Here is a 14,686-nt window from a genome sequence, read left to right as displayed (position 1 = left end):
AATGCCGCAGCTCCCCCCCCGCCCCCCATTTTAATCTTTTCCACTTCATTCTGAGGTCTGACTGGCAACCTGACAGGGCTGCAAGCGGCCCCTTCAAATGTTTTACAATCCACCAATCAAAAACTCAGGGACACCATCTCTGCTGGCCCCAACAGTTAGCAAAATTATGGCAATTACTTTTTCCCACATTACCCCCAGTTCAGTTTCTCAGAACATGAAAAAGAATCTGTTGGAACAGAAGTACCAACCCATTCTTGTTGGAGTGACTGAACAAATGCATAGAAGACAGGATTTCAGTAGCTGCGGCTTTTCTTAACTTTGCAAAATCTGAAACTACTGGCCTATACATTAAGTTTCTCAGTTACCATTTTAAAAAATATATTTAAAAAACCAGAATAGTAATAACAATCACATCTAAAATTCTTCATTGGGTTTCCTCATCCACTACACTGTAGCACTGGAGTGGTCTTAGCATCCTTGCCTAGTCTGATACACCTTGGTTCAGGGAGAGAAGTTCTGGCTCTCCAGATGAATTACAACTTCCCAGCAACTCAGCCAAGTTGGCCAGCAATGAGAGATGTTGGAAATGGATGTTCGGCCACATCTGGGATAATTCAGCTTCCCTACTTCCATTGCAATACATGGCTGGGCTCGAATCAGGATCTGGCAGATTTTTAAGGTACAAATGGGTGGGTTAATAGCAGTATGTACTTGTAACAAAAATTACCTTTTCATTTGCACTTTATTTAATAAATCCATGTGTTGGCCATCAATCTTTACAGTATACTCAATTTTAAGAAGGTAATTGTTTTGCCTATCCAACATGGATAGCTGTACAGCTATGTAAGAAAAGGTCAAAATCAGATAAAACAACTTGTTTCATAAACAAGGGGGAAAACAAACTGTTTAATTCTGCATGATTACTCAGCATTGAATCACAGTGAACTTTATCAGTTATATTCCCAGTAAAGACCTTTAAGACTTTAATTTTTTAACAAATGTTAACCATTGTAATTGATATCCATAATGTAATTCAAAGAATAGGTATCCTTCCCCCACATACACACAAAAAGTCTAGCAAAAAAAAAAATTCCCACATTTCAACTGTCAGTGAAAAAGTAGTTATCCTCAGAAATCCTCGATCAACTTCTTTGTAAGCTGTTTTTAAATATCTAACTATTAATGCAATTCTAATTTATTATTACTTAAAGCATTTTGCTATCATACATTTATTAATTCATTATAAATTATTCTAGTTTCCTATTGCATTTGTCCCCTACAAGGTTTTTCAGATGTCAAGAAAAAATATTTATGACTTACCATCCTGCCATTATGTTCCTGCTGACCAACCAAAGATTTTGTAGTAGATATGAAAATGCATAACTTTGGCTAGCTACACTGTGTTCTTATAATTATTTGTATTAATTATCAGTAAGAAATGAAGGCCAATACAATAATCAAAACTAAACAAAAATGCATCTTTTTCATCAGAGTCATTAAAAAAGCAATTACTTGAGAAAGAAACCATATTTCAGTGGATCATTTTTTTCAAGAGTGAATGTTGACGTTCCGGTATAAAAAGATTCTCCTGAGACTTCTACTATAACAGCATTGTGATCACCACATTTCGTTTCCTGGATTGGAAAAACAAGTGTTTCAGATTAAAAAAAATAAATCTGCTCATTAGTTCAGTAATACAATCTATAAGCTTTTGCAAATAACTAACATGGGAGGAGACATACAATATATACCCAGAATGAAAAATTAAGTGATAATTAAAAACATATTCTCAACACTGAACAATTCCCAATGTTATGCGACCAGAACAGCATCAATATTTTTTCTTTAATTTCCCTATTGTTTCATATTCTCTGAATGTTAAAAATTGTATTGGGCTGCACGGGGAAAAAAAATCCAAATTGGGAATCTTGCTCTGGTCCTTCAAAATCATTGCTCTTAATACTAGATAACTACTTCCTCCCCCTGAGGTATATTTTGAGTCCACTTCAATGCTACCCATGGAAAAGCAACTCTTTCAGTCAACTAATATCATATTTTCTAAAAAAAATAACATACACAAACTCCTCCCCATTCCTCAAAAGAAAAGTTTGGTATTTACCTTTATTGCTTTTCCAGTGAACAAGGAACCAGTTGAACTGCTTCTGAAGGTCCTGGTCTGGGTCAGCTGAATTAATCCTTTATGGTATTGTAAGGCAATGCGAGCAGTCACACCTGATCCTGTAGGACTTCGATCAACCTATTTTAGAAATATATGACCTGCTGTATTTTTGTTCATTGTTCCATTATATAAATCAACAATTATATTCATATCTATGCTTATTCACTTTCATCTTCACACTTTCCTTTGGAATTCACCATTCCAATTAAATATGATGGCAATAATTATGTTTTGGAGGCTAAAACATTCTAGATTAGAATAAGGCTGACTGGGCAAGAATAGACTGGCGGGCAGCTTCTTGTAAATAAACAGAGCAAACCCTACTCCCTCTAGTACTGAAGTTGTTATCTAGGTTGTTAATGAAATGTCTGCACAATAACAATCAAGCTTAGAGAACACCAAGGACTCTGCCCTAAAATAATATTGACTTTAGCTTATTATTCAGTAGTAATATGAAGAGGTTTTGTGCCCAGAAAATTAGAATTCCGTCTTTATAAAGTCTGTGCAGAAGGAAGACATCAGTGACACTCTAGATATTGCATGTCAACCCCAACCATCATGCTGGGTGGTTGTAGAAGTTGTAATTCAATATTTAAAGCTAGTGCATCATGCTCAAGGTCCTTAGCCCCCCAGATAATCCTTTCCAGCCTGTGCCTCATTCAACACCAGCAGGAAAACCAGCTAGTAGTCCCAAAGGTGCTTTTTCATGTGGCAATTGGACTTTCTTTTTTCTCTTTGAAGACATTTCGCTTCTCATTCAAGAAGTTTCTTCAGCTCTGACTGGATGGTAGGGAATGGAAGGATTCCAATCAGAGCTGAAACTTCTTGGATGAGAAGCAAAAAGTCTTTAAAGAGAAAAAAGGAAGTCCAGTTGCCTCATGAAAAAGCACCTTCAGGACAACCATGACCTGGATAATTGAGAATCTCCATAGACAGCTAGAAGTAGGGCAGCCACTGGTTGGTCCTAAACAGGTACTACAGTTCTTACACATAAGCTAAACAGGCTACACCACCTACTCTGTCTCAAGGGACCGCTGCAATTCACATGAAGGCAGGTGGGTTCACTGCAGGATCAAAGAGGAGCAGGCCTCCCCATTTACCTGCTGCCCGTTGCCTTTCTGCAACTTTTTCCAAGCTTATTCTGCTGTTCAGTGCTGAGGCTTCGCACAACATTCCCTCCATTGGTTTTTGAACTTATCAGGTGGGAGTTGCACTTGGTTGGGGATCCCTGGCCTTTCCTTTAAAAGCAACTTGAAATTGATTAAATTTTCAGGAATTATAGTTACTTACAAAGGATTTTTTTCTTAGAATTTTCCCGCTAGTCTACTTTTTTTGGATCAATCAAATATTGATCCATTGTTTGCGAAAAAAAAATTGACCAACTAGCTTGTTGTCTTAGCCTGACATCTTGAGCTGCCCCAAAGTCACCAAAGTATGCCTAAAGCAGGATTAGAACTCAGTCTCCTGGTGTCTAGCCTGGTGCCTTAATCAATACACCAAACAGGTTTTGGCAATACTTGACTAATTAAAACCAAAATTTGCCTTTCTTCTTTAAAGACATTGCCAATACCAGTTTTATTTCTTGGCAGAAATAAACTCAGGCATAGAATTCTTGGAAAATAAATTCTTATAATTAGGTTCAACTACTCTGCTATTCAACCACAATCAAATCACATATTTTATTGATTTTTTTGGTTAAATGAAAAACATCACCAGGAACTGGCTGAAGTGAAGTGGTACAAAGGTAGCTCTTTTTCACAGTACTGTTTTATAAAAGCTATGGCAATACACATTTTTTTAATGCATTCTTATATTAGACAGTTTTGTGTTTGGTACTCATTCTAGAATCCTGAAGGATCCACAACTCTTTTCAGCAGTATGTCCAATCTCACGGTAATTATCAGAGCCTTTTTTCAATAAGCATCATCCATGATAACAGACATCTATGATGTCTTTCTTGTTGTAACTTCTGGGTTGTTTTCTTGAAATTATGTGTTAGATTATAAGCTAAAATTAAACTACTGAGACATTTATTCTCTTATAAGAGCTAGGACAAATAGAATTTTTAATGGATAAAGCAGACATTCAGATCTGGCCTCTGCCTTTCATATTGCAGATTCTACATATTCTCCCACTCATGGTGGGTACTTATAATTTCCCCCCTGCTATTTCAGGACTCCGATGGACAAAGATCCAGCTATTCGACTAAGGACTACTTTTTAAAGATAATAGCTCAGGATATTTCTTCATGCATGCTTTATTACCTGTGCATCTGCAAATACACATATATTATTTGTAGGTTCATCACTAAATTCATCTTTTCCATCTGTCAGTATAGTTCCATAAATGAAAGCCATCTCTTCAATAAGAGGGTGGTGAACTTTAAACTAGAAGAAACAAAATCTTTTAGAGACTTTTATTAAAATATAACCAACAAAAGGATCTAACTGCTCCATTAGACCTGCACATAGTATCAATGTCCCTACTCTGAGACGGATTTGAGTATTTCACTGCAATTTATTAAATGAAAAACTAGTTGGAAATATTGTGAACCAGGTTTTACATTTGTATTAAAAAAAGAAATCAGATATCAGAAGATTAATATAGCAACCATCTAGTCAGAAGACTGGAAGAGGAATTATAACTGAATATACCATAGTTCAGCTTTTGTTGGAGCACTTTTAAATTTTGATCTATTACTCTATATAAGAAGAGCTCTGAAAGATTAAATCCAAAGCCATCAAGTCAAGCACTGCCCATGGGTGACTGATCGATAAAAATCAAAGAACTGTAGCTGATATGCCCGTAGCAATCTTCTTCTAACATTCCTCAAGAGTTATTTAGTTAAATAAGGTTATGATTCAGGCATCTAATAACTAATTCTCCAATTTACACTTGTTCCTATTTCCAACATTGCATTTTTTCAGAATGGCCAGAATACAGAAATCTGTTTTTAAAGCAAAGTTATTTGATACATTATTATTTTGGAAAAATTATTTTTGACTGCTGACAGTATTTTGAAAAGGTTAATTAGATTTTCCTTTCATTTCAAATAATTCACCGATCTGCAAGATGACGCATTTAGCTAATAAATACAATACAATGTTAAATGTACCTGAGACTTTACAGCTTCAGTTACTGCAGATGCTGCATCTACAAGATCCCTAATTTTTGAGGAACATACATCAAGGCCTAATTGTTCAGCACTGAGAAATGCATAGAAAGCACCCCCATAGCCAACATCAAGGAGGACTTTTCCATAGCCAGGAACATCAATGGTTACATCTGATGATCAGGTAAAAACAAAAAGAAAGGGAGACAAGAGATAAAAGTTATATAAATATCACCAGTGTTGGTTTATTGGTTTTACATTTATTTTGTTCAATAATTTATTCTTAAGGCAACTCCCTCAAAAGAATGTTAAAATCTGGAATCCAAATTTCTTATCCACCCTTACAACTAATGTCTGAAGATTCCCCAAATATAGTGATACTTCCTTCTTGTGTCGTTATTTTTTTCTGTTTTCAATCTTATTAGTGCCATTATTCAATCTTATTTATAGAGAAAACTACATTGGTGGCAGGATACTATATACTACTTTTAATTTGTTATTGAAATATAAGATGTTTCATCTTCAGAAGAACTTCAAGATGAGAAAGTAGGTAAAAATTACTGTGGTGATCTATAGGAACTACAATCAAATGACATAACTATAATCACAATGACACAACATACATGGGGTATCTGTGAGTGATTTGATTAATACAGGGATCTACATGAATTTAAAAACAAAACGTACAGGCTCACTAAGATAATCATGAGAAGCAGTGTAATACAGAGAAGCATTCCTTCCATGAATCAAAGTTAAAGCCTAAGGAATAGCAGAAAAGAGGTTAATTACAATAGATTTACATTATCAGTCACCAAAAGCATGCAGATCAGAAAGCAAGTTTTCAATTTTCCAACTGAGCTATACCATTTTATATCAGATAAAATTAATATCTGTGACCAAATAATTGTTGGATTAATTAAGGATGCTAACATTTGAAATATTCATTACTATATGATATTATTCTACACTCAATGTTCAGCTCTTATGATTTTTTAGGGAAAAAAACCCATAGGACCTATGTATAAAAACAGGGATGTCAAACTGGCGGCCCGGGACGACTTCCGGTGGTTAGCATCGATGATGGCGGCTACTTTGTAGCCGTCCTCCTGGGAGAGCGTGAGAACCGCGGAGAACAGCAGACATCAGCTGTTCCGCGGCTCAAAATCTCCCTCCCGGGTGAAGGGGGGGAGAGGAGAATCACCCGAATAGAGGTAGAGCCTCTTAACCCCCCCAGGAATTTTTCCTTTGGGGGGTGAAAAGAGAGCTCCCTCGGAGTTCGGGTTGTCTCCGCCTCCCAGCTGTCTTTGATCCTTCGGGAACAAAGCAAAACGTTGCTAACACCTCCGTGCTTAAAGAAACTTGGTGAGTTATTTTTAAAAGCGGACAGAGCTGGATAAAGGATTGAAACTACTGGATTTTATTTGGACTTTAGTTTAGGTTGACTTTTTCTTTTTTCTTTCTTTGTTCTTTGTTTGTGTGGAGAGTGAAAGTAAAATGGCGATTTGAAAGTTTTTCTCCGGAAAAAAAAAACGGAGTGAAACGGAACGCTATGGATTACATAGTTTTCTTTTAAAAAATTTTTTTTGAAGGTGGATTTGTGTTTTGGAAAGATCTTTTAAACTCTCCTTTGTTCTTTCTTTTTATTTTTTGAGGATTTTTTTATTGTTTTTTTTTTTAAGAAGGAAGAAAGAAGAAACAAGATCTCTTTTTAAAATGGCTTCAAAGAGGCAAGCAGTTCCTACAGTTCCCAAGGTGGCTTCTTCTCCTGCGATCCTACCGGTACAACAAGCTACATCACCATCTTCTCCTCCTCTGCCAGCAATAACGGTACAAGATATGAAAGATATAATGGGAAATGCTGTATCTCAAATCAGAGGGGAAGTGAAGGAGCTTTTAGAGCAGAATAAAACTCAAATCAGAGGGGAAATGAAGGAGCTTTTAGAGCAGAATAACACTATTCTGAGACAAGATATAGTTATGGCTTTAACAGGACTTGCTTCTGTGGTTGAGAAGTTAGATTCTAGAGTGGAAGAGGTGGCAGACAAGGTTGACACTCTGGAAGACAAGTTTGAAGGCATGGAAAAAAAGATGGAAAGTTCACAAGATGACATTGTTATGTCTCAGTACAGAGAAATGGAACATGCTTTAAGAATCAGGGGCCTGAAAGAGGATGTGCTGCAAGACCTGACAGAGATTGTGGTAAATGATTTTGCTGTTATTTTGAATAGACAGAAAGAGGAGATACTTAGAGAAGTTGAAAAAATTTATAGAGTTAACTCCTGGGTCGCAAAGCAAAAAAATTTACCAAGAGATGTGGTGATTTATTTTGCAAAGAGATCTTTGCATAATGAAATTATACAAGCTTTCTATAATAAGAGGTTTCAGATTGCTGCTCAAGATGTTATTATTTTAAAGGAGATCCCATCTAAAATTCTAAGAAAGAGAAAAAACTTTGCTTTTTTAGCTAATAAGCTCAAAAAAAGATCGATGCCATTCAGATGGGAGATTCCGATGGGTATTGTTCTGAGCCATGCGGGGACGCGTTATAGACTTAATACAGTTACTAAAGCAAAGGAGTTTTACAGCTCGGTCCTGGGAGCAGGCTCACCATCATCTATGATGTTGAAAGTTCTGGATGGCAAAGAGGTGGAACAGCAGTCTGAAGGATTAGGTGTGATGGTTGCTGGAAAGTCACAGGTGGAGTGGTCGCAACAAACAGAGGCTAAAGAGCAAAGAATGACTCGTGCAGCACATAGACGCAAGGAAAAGGAACAACAGAAGAAGGAAGTTAAAGAATCTCTTCAAGAAATTGTTTCGTTGCTGGTGGGAGGAGCAAGACCTAAGAGTTCTGCAGTACATTCCTCAATGGCAGATCTTCAAGCAGTCTTCTCCAGGCTTCTGGTCAAGGGAGATGGTAAAGCTCCTGACATGGAATGCTAATGGCCTTAATTCCCCCCAAAAGAGAAAGAAAATCTTTCACTATATAAAGCAACATAATAATGATATTATCTGTTTGCAGGAAACACACATTATATCTAAAGATCAAAAATATTTAGTCAATGCTCGGTTGGGATCTCATTTTGTATCTTCTGCTCCTGGGAAAAAAGGGGGAGTAGCTATCTATGTTAAGCAAAATTTATCAGCCTGTTTGGTAGAATCTGATCTTCCAGGGAGATATGTTATGATTGAAGTTGGCTCGTATGGCAAGAAAGTACTTATAGTGGGACTGTACGCACCAAATCAACAACAGGAACAATTCTACAGATTGTTACATCAGAAATTAACTTTGTTGGATTACAGATCTGTTATATTAATGGGAGACTGGAATGGTGTGTTAGATACACAAAGAGACAAAAAAGGATCTTCTATTTCTTTTAAACAGGCTAAATTACCTAAAGCTTTTTTTGATTTGAAAGAGGACTGGGAGCTGCAAGATTACTGGCGTGAACGCAATCAGGAGGAGAGAGATTTCACTTTCTTTTCAGATAGACACCAATCTTTCTCAAGAATTGACTTTTTCTTGATTACAGCTGATTTATATTTTAGAGTAAAGAATGTAAAAAATTTTCCTAGGACATTGACGGATCATACTCCAGTTTGGATGGAGTTGGTTGATGAAAAAGAGGAGAGGAGATCGTGGAGGATGAATGAAAACTTATTTAGACAAGAAAAGAATGTTCAAAAATTAAAGGAGCATTTAAAGGATTATTTTGTTTTAAATATGCAATGTCAATGGTATGGGATGCAGGTAAAGCCTTCATGTGAGGGATTTTGATACAAATGAATAATGCTTATAGACAGAAGCAGATTCAGAAACGTAAGGAATTGGAAGATGAGATTAAATTAAAAGAAAAAGCTTTGATCTTAAATCCTATAGATGAGAAGGTTAAAGAATCTATAAAATTGCTTAAATCACAATTTAATATGTTGATGGCTGATCAAACTGCAACTAACTTACTGTATATGAAACAAAATACATTTTGTAATGCTAATAAACCAGGGAGATGGTTGGCTTATCAACTGAGAAAGAAACAGAGACAGAGAATTATAGATAAAATAAATTATAATGGTAAACTGGTATATCAGAAGGAGCTGATTAAGAAATCTTTTTTAGATTATTACCAGAAATTATATAAGAGTACTAAAGTACAGGTTTTAGATATAGATAATTATTTAAATGAAGCCAACTTCCCTAAATTAACAGAGGATCAGAAACAAGAAATTAATGGTTTGATTACCAGTGAGGAAATTGAAATGGTGATTAAAGAATTAAAATTAGGTAAAGCTCCGGGTACGGATGGTTTGACATCTATTTATTATAAAACTTTGCTACAAGAGATGATTCAACCTTTAAGTGAGCTCTTTAATAATATATTACAGGGTTCAGAGATCCCCCCATCATGGGGTAGAGCCTTTATATCTTTAATTCCAAAAGAAGATCAAGACCTTACTTTACCAAAGAATTATAGACCTATATCTCTCCTAAATCAAGATTACAAGATTTTTGCAAAAATTTTAGCCAATAGGCTTATGAGGGTTTTGCATTATGTCATACATACAGACCAAACTGGTTTTATAACTGGAAGGTATATGAAGAATAATGTCAGACAAATTATCAATTTATTAGAATATTTAGATAAAAATAATCAAGTTCCTGCAGGATTGATATTTTTAGATGCTGAAAAAGCGTTTGATCAATTGAATTGGCAATTTATGTTAAGATTAATTGAGAAAATGAATTTTGGGGAAAATTTTTTACAAACTATCAAAAACAAACGGCACAACTTATAGTTAATGGGGGTTTGTCAATAGAAAAAGGGACTAGACAGGGATGCCCATTGTCACCATTACTGTTTGTTTTAACTTTGGAAATATTGCTGATTAAAATTCGAGAATCACAGCAAATAAAAGGAATAGAAGTTAATAAAAAAGAATACAAATTAAGGGCTTTTGCAGATGAATTGGTGGTTACCTTATCCCAACCTATTTATTCTGTAGTAGAGTTACTACAATTGATACATCAATATGGACGGGTTTCGGGTTTTAAAATTAATAACAATAAGACTAAAATATTGCCCAAAAATATGACTAATCTGGATAAGTTGACTTTGGTTAATTTGACAGATTTTGAGGTTGTCGATAAGGTAAAATACCTGGGGGTTATTTTATCTGTTTCTAATATAAAATTGTATAAAAATAATTATGAAAGGCTGTGGGTCAAGACACAAAGAGATTTGAAAAATTGGGAGAAGTTGAAATTATCTCTTTTGGGAAGAATTGCGGTGATTAAAATGAATGTTTTGCCAAAGTTTCTTTTTTTATTTCAAATGATACCTATCTTAAAGAATGAGGTTGACTTAGATGAATGGCAGAAAGTCATTAATAAATTCATTTGGGCAGGGAAAAAACCAAGAGTAAAACTTAAAATTATACAAGACATTCGTGAGAGAGGTGGGCTCAAGGTACCAAACTTGAAATTGTATTACGAGGCTGTGGTTTTAACATTAATAAGTGATTGGGTTAATTTAACAAATGTAGAAATACTCCTCTTGGAGGGTTGGGATTTACTTTTCGGATGGCATGCCTATTTAATTTTTAATAAAAAGGTGGATAGGGTTTTTAAATCTCATATTATAAGGATTTCTCTACTTCGGGTCTGGAGGAAATATTATAGAAGTGATTCCAAAATTCCATTATGGGCCATACCAGGGCATGCGACTGAGGGGATAAAGAGAGGAGTTAAGATGGATAGTGTTTCTTATGCACAATTACTTAGATGGGATGGTAAAAATTGGCAGTTAAAATCTTTGGAAGATTTAGCACAAGAAAATATTATATACTCATGGTTTCAGTATAGACAAATAGTGGATAGATGGATGATAGATCGTAATGTGGGTTTGCTTAGAGAAGATGAGAACTTTTTTAAACAAGTAAAAGATCAAAGACGAACTCACATTAAGAGAATTTATGGGTTGTTAGTAGCATTGGACTCAGAAGCAGAATTAGTTAAAGAATGTATGATTAAATGGGCACAAAACTTTGGTGAACCAGTTCTATTAGATACTTGGGAAACTATTTGGGTGAGGAATGTCAAATTTACACAAGCCCAGAATTTAAGGGAGAATTTTTACAAAATGTTTTATAGATGGCACCTTGATCCACAAAAAATGTCTCGTATGTATCCTGACTTACAGCCTAAATGTTGGAGATGTGGATGTTTGGATGCTACTTATTATCATATCTGGTGGTTGTGTAAAAATATAAAAGCTTTTTGGATTAAGATATGGTGGAATATTCAAAGAATTTTTAGAAGGAGGGTAAAACAATTGTTTTTGTTAGGTATTGTTACTGATTGTGATACTAAAGAGACTACCTTGATGTTAAATTTAATTACAGCGGCAAGGTTGTTAGTAGGGCAATGTTGGAAGAAGGAATCTTTGCCTACTTTGCAAGAGTGGTTTTTTAAAGTTTCTTATTTGGCGGAAATGGCAAAGATTTCGGCTTTCTTGAAGGATCAATCGCAAGAGAAGTACTTTGTGGTGTGGAAAAGATGGATAGATTTCATACAATACAAGTTGGATATAAAAATATTATTTAGTTTTTTAATAAGTTATATTTAAAATTTAAAATATTTTATAGATTTTATTTTTTTCTATTTTATTTTTTTTATCTTCTTTTTTCTTTTTTCCTATTTCTTTTTTTTTCCTCTTCTTTTCAAGTATTTTTTGTACTTATGTTTTTTATATATATATATATTATTGTTAAGTATTTTATAATTTGTTTAATTAATGTATTTAGACTTATTCATGTTTTATATCTTTTTAAAGATTTTTAGAAGAAATTTTAATTAAGCCTATATTCAGCTCTGGGAAGGTCGGGGGAGGGAATGGGAGGTTTGGGGAAGGGTTATATTATCTTCTAAAATTTTAAAAAACTTTTAATAAAAAAAAAAACTGGCGGCCCGCAGGCAGGATACATCATGCGCAGGCCATGCCCGCCCCAGCTCTGCAAAGGCAAAAAAATGTCAAAATACATCACATCACAAAGTCGAGTTTGACACCCGTGTATAAGAATAACTTATAAAGATATTTATACTTGTGTTTCTTAAACCATTTTCCCTCAGGACCTTTTCTACCTTCTATAAATAATGGAGGACCCCAAAAGGCTTTTGTTAGTATAGGTTACATTTATTGATATTTATCTTTTAAAAATTCGAACTGATACATCTGATGCTATCATTTCTCTTGACAGTTTGATGGGATATTTGATATTGTATTATTTTTTTAACAAATGATGGCAAACAATTTTAACTGCAGATCCCTGAGAGGATTTTGAGAGACCCTCTGGGATCTTAGGACCACACTTAAGAAACACCTAATAGAAACCAAGAAACTGAATTTAACAAATTAGCTCAGTTCTAGTGATGGTAATATATACAGCTAGTAAATTGGGAAAGATGACTAATATTTGGAACAATCAAGTTCTTTCTCTAGCTATTTTATACACTACAGATTTTAAACACACCTTTTCATTTGAGTTTAATATCTGCTTTCTTCATAAAAAGGAAAAAAAACTAGATTTCTGTTGTCTGACTTGACCAATATAGCAAACCCAAATTCAAACCCTGGTCACTTCTCAGATAAAATATTGTTAACATATTCTAGATGGGCCTGCCTTTGAAAAGCATCCAGAATCTGCGAGTACAAAATGTGATGGCGCAGGAAGTTATGTACACTCCAAGATCAGTATACATTACATCTCAGCTTCGTAAACTGCATTAGTTGCCAGTTTGCTTCTGGTTGCGAGGTGCTGGTTATTACCTATAAAGCCTGTTACATCTACCTGTCCCATCAGATCGGGCAGAAGGGACGTTTTCCCTTCAATGGGACCCAGAAGAGCCTTTTCTGCTGTCCTGCCTTCTGGAACTGTATCCCTCGTGAGGTTATATTGGCCCCAACTTTGTTGACGTTTGGAAGCCCCTGAAGGCATGGCTGTGTCATCACGCCTGGGAATCCCAGGGACATGGGGAGCCTGCAAGATGGTTGCATTGTATTGTCTATAAACTGTTAAGCTGACACATTCCTTCGCTTTTATATTTTAATCTATACAAGTGTATCTTTGCTGTTTTAACTTTGAGCTGCCTAGAGTCACATGAGATGGGCAGCTACATAATCTTAAATACATCACACCCTTAAAATGTCAATTAAGGATAAAAAGTTAAATTAACATTGCTCAGGCATCTTCCACACCTATGGACTCCAATTCCCGAGCCAACTTGGCTACTGCCTAGAATGCTGGGAGCTGAAGTCCATCTACTTCTGGAAGTTGCCCTAATGGGAAAATGGGCTTAAGTCCAAGAGCTGGTCAGAGTAGCACCATCGCATCCCTACCGGTGGCCGCGGCGAAGGCAGGCACGCTGTGGAAACGAACGCGGCTTCCACTGCGCTGCCCGTCCCAGGACGCAAAAGCCTTGACGGGCCCGCAGGGGCAGTGAATGGTGATGGCGGTCTCGCCGGGGGAAGGCGAGGGCTGGCAGAGGCCGTAGTCGAGGGCAAAGCGGCCCAGGCAAAGGACGGCGTGGCCGCACATAGAGCTCGCTCCCTCGTTGTGCACGAAGAGGACTCCAAGGGCGGCTTCGGGCAGCTCGCTGGGCACCACCACGGCGCCGTACATGTCGCGGTGTCCGCGGGGTTCGTGCATCAGCAGCCGCCTCACAGCGTCCAGCTCCGGGGAGTCCAGCAGGCGACGCCGCCGACTCAGGAGAGGCAGCTCAGGCCCGGGTTCCAGCAGTCCCAGCCCGCCAGGCACCACCACCCGGAGCGGCTCCCCTCCCGCGTGCATCTCCACGGTACGGATGGTCGGGCTGCCCGGCTCGCGCGGGGGCAGCCAATCACCGCGATCGCCCGCGGACATTTTGAACGGCTTTTCTTAACTGTGACAACGACTGATCGTGGCTTTAAACAGCACCACGCCCCACTCCCGAGGCCCGCCCACCGACGCGTCACGAATGGGCATCATCGAAATGAGAAAGGCAAATCCTCTGCGCGGTTATGTAACTGGGGAATTTTGGGAGTTTAACTCCAGGCATCTGAGGTTTAGAAGCAACTATAAAAAAACTGAACACGAATGGGCTAGTGATCCAAGATTATAAATCTCTCTTTCCAAAAAGCTACTGCAATCCTTTTTGCTCGATCCCAGCCTTGGTCAAACCATTGTTCTTTATATAGTTATAATTCAAATGTTAGCTATTTAATTAAAAATACATTCACATTTTCTTTAAAACTGCACTGGTTTTCATGACCCAGGTTTATGGATATTGCACCAAAGCAGGATAATGGAGAAGCAAGCCCATATCTTAAGACAGATGTGCAATTGCGGCTTTGATCTGTTGCCAG

At 36.8% G+C, this 14,686-nt stretch overlaps 1 protein-coding gene across 1 annotated transcript; it reads right to left on the bottom strand.

Moving 5' to 3' along the window:
- Nucleotides 1–723: 723 nt before the first annotated feature.
- L3HYPDH (trans-L-3-hydroxyproline dehydratase) lies at nucleotides 724–14,627 on the bottom strand. Its single transcript, XM_039319467.1, has 5 exons — nucleotides 13,682–14,627; nucleotides 5,295–5,464; nucleotides 4,444–4,566; nucleotides 2,120–2,257; nucleotides 724–1,634 (listed from the first exon to the last, which is right to left on the bottom strand). Exons 1-5 carry the CDS (start codon nucleotides 14,202–14,204, stop codon nucleotides 1,509–1,511), a joined length of 1,080 nt encoding a protein of 359 aa, XP_039175401.1. The 5' UTR covers nucleotides 14,205–14,627; the 3' UTR covers nucleotides 724–1,508.
- Nucleotides 14,628–14,686: the final 59 nt, after the last annotated feature.

The sequence above is a fragment of the Crotalus tigris genome, unplaced genomic scaffold (genome assembly GCF_016545835.1).
Source record: "Crotalus tigris isolate CLP2741 ecotype Arizona unplaced genomic scaffold, ASM1654583v1 scf7180000023598.3388751, whole genome shotgun sequence".
NCBI classification, from domain to species: Eukaryota; Metazoa; Chordata; class Lepidosauria; order Squamata; family Viperidae; genus Crotalus; species Crotalus tigris.
The sequence above is the reverse complement of the archived record's forward strand: the minus strand, read 5'-3'. Positions and strand labels throughout refer to the sequence as shown.

Excerpts from the sequence above, each read along its gene's own strand:
- L3HYPDH (XM_039319467.1), bottom strand. The coding sequence starts at position 14,204 with ATGTCCGCGGGCGATCGCGGTGATTGGCTGCCCCCGCGCGAGCCGGGC. Across the intron at positions 5,465-13,681 it reads TGCCTTCGCCGCGGCCACCG|ATGTAACCATTGATGTTCCT; the intron begins GTAGGGATGCGA and ends CCTGATCATCAG. Across the intron at positions 2,258-4,443 it reads GTGTATTTGCAGATGCACAG|GTTGATCGAAGTCCTACAGG; the intron begins GTAATAAAGCAT and ends TTTCTAAAATAG.